Source organism: Plectropomus leopardus, unplaced genomic scaffold, assembly GCF_008729295.1.
Source record: "Plectropomus leopardus isolate mb unplaced genomic scaffold, YSFRI_Pleo_2.0 unplaced_scaffold21361, whole genome shotgun sequence".
Taxonomy (NCBI): domain Eukaryota; kingdom Metazoa; phylum Chordata; class Actinopteri; order Perciformes; family Serranidae; genus Plectropomus; species Plectropomus leopardus.
Window position 1 is genome coordinate 1 of NW_024623118.1, and position 1,331 is coordinate 1,331.

The window sequence follows — 1,331 nt, forward strand, 5'->3', positions numbered from 1 at the left end:
GTGTGTGTGTGTCATACATGTACTTAAATAAATGTTAACATAAAACATAAATGCATACATTCTCATTCATTACTTTGTAATGATAGCAATTGAATTGTAAAGTATTCTGTTTCTACTCAATACTAATTACTAACACCTACTAATAATTTAACTTCAGAGTTAATCTTGAAAGTAAAATAGACGACAATATTATCCTAAGTGTCTGTAGTAGTAACGTGCAAACTTTGTGGTAATCATGTTACTCGCGGCCACCAGGAGAAAAATAACAGCAGGGGGCAGTGTTTAATTTTCTACAGTAACCAGTCATTATCCCCAAATCACTTCCGCCGTCGAAGAAGAAACAGGCGGAAGTCAACAAAGGACTAGTTTGTGTTTTTTTGTTTTGCTACTACGCCGAGCTAAAAGGTAACCTTTTCTTCTCGTGGTAAACTTAACAGGATAAAATATGACATTTAATGCTTTTAGGGTGTTAGTAATGCTCGTTAAACCGTTGTGTCCGTGTGTTTTCCAGCAGAATGGCGGATGAGGACGAGGAGCCCGGCTTCGACGAGGAGCTGGAGGACGGCTCCAGCGGAGTGGACGTCGGCCACGGGAAGAGAAAGAGGCTCTTCTCCAAGGAGCTCCGGTGTATGATGTACGGATTTGGAGACGACCAGAACCCGTACACGGAGTCTGTGGACATTCTGGAGGACCTGGTGATCGAGTTTATCACGGAAATGACACACAAAGCCATGTCCATCGGACGCCAGGGTCGCGTACAGGTAGAGGACATCGTCTTCCTCATCCGTAAAGACCCCAGGAAGTTCGCCAGAGTCAAAGACCTCCTGACCATGAACGAGGAGCTCAAGAGAGCCCGCAAAGCTTTCGACGAAGCTAATTATGGCTCTTGACCACCTGTTTGATCTTCATCTTCAGATCATTTCTTTAATTACAGCCTAATTGTTTATTAGCTTACCTTTGTTCTTCAGGAATTTGTTTCAGACTGAGCTTGCTGTCCAATGTCTGTTTTTTGTGATGTTTATTATTTTATATGGTGGTAGGACAGTGCTTAACAAGTGTTGAACAATAAAGAAACTTACTTTTAATTTCTTGAACATTTTTAGGGTCATTTCTCATGTTGCCTGTTGCCCGCTTCCCATTTTTTTGATAGAAATAAAGCCCATTTGCTGAGATTTCAAAGAGTTACTACAACGTCACCCAGTCATTAATGTAAGTTTAGCACCAGAATACCCAGAAAAAAACATTTCTTAGATATGGACAGTGACATTTTGTGACTCAACTCACACACGTATCAGCAGAAGCTTTAAAAGGGCAGCATTATCATGCTGCAC

The 1,331-nt window shown here is 41.2% G+C and overlaps 1 protein-coding gene across 2 annotated transcripts; it reads left to right on the plus strand.

Moving 5' to 3' along the window:
- Positions 1-335: 335 nt before the first annotated feature.
- On the plus strand, positions 336-1,085 carry LOC121965730 (transcription initiation factor TFIID subunit 13). Of its 2 annotated transcripts, none has more exons than XM_042515852.1 (2): positions 336-405; positions 512-1,085. In XM_042515852.1, the coding sequence occupies exon 2, from the start codon at positions 516-518 to the stop codon at positions 888-890; it is 375 nt and encodes a 124-aa protein (XP_042371786.1). In that variant the 5' UTR covers positions 336-405; positions 512-515; the 3' UTR covers positions 891-1,085. The 2 variants fall into 2 exon arrangements, with proteins under 2 accessions (XP_042371786.1, XP_042371787.1); XM_042515853.1 differs by having other exon boundaries at positions 339-405; positions 515-1,085.
- The last annotated feature ends 246 nt before the right edge of the window (positions 1,086-1,331 follow it).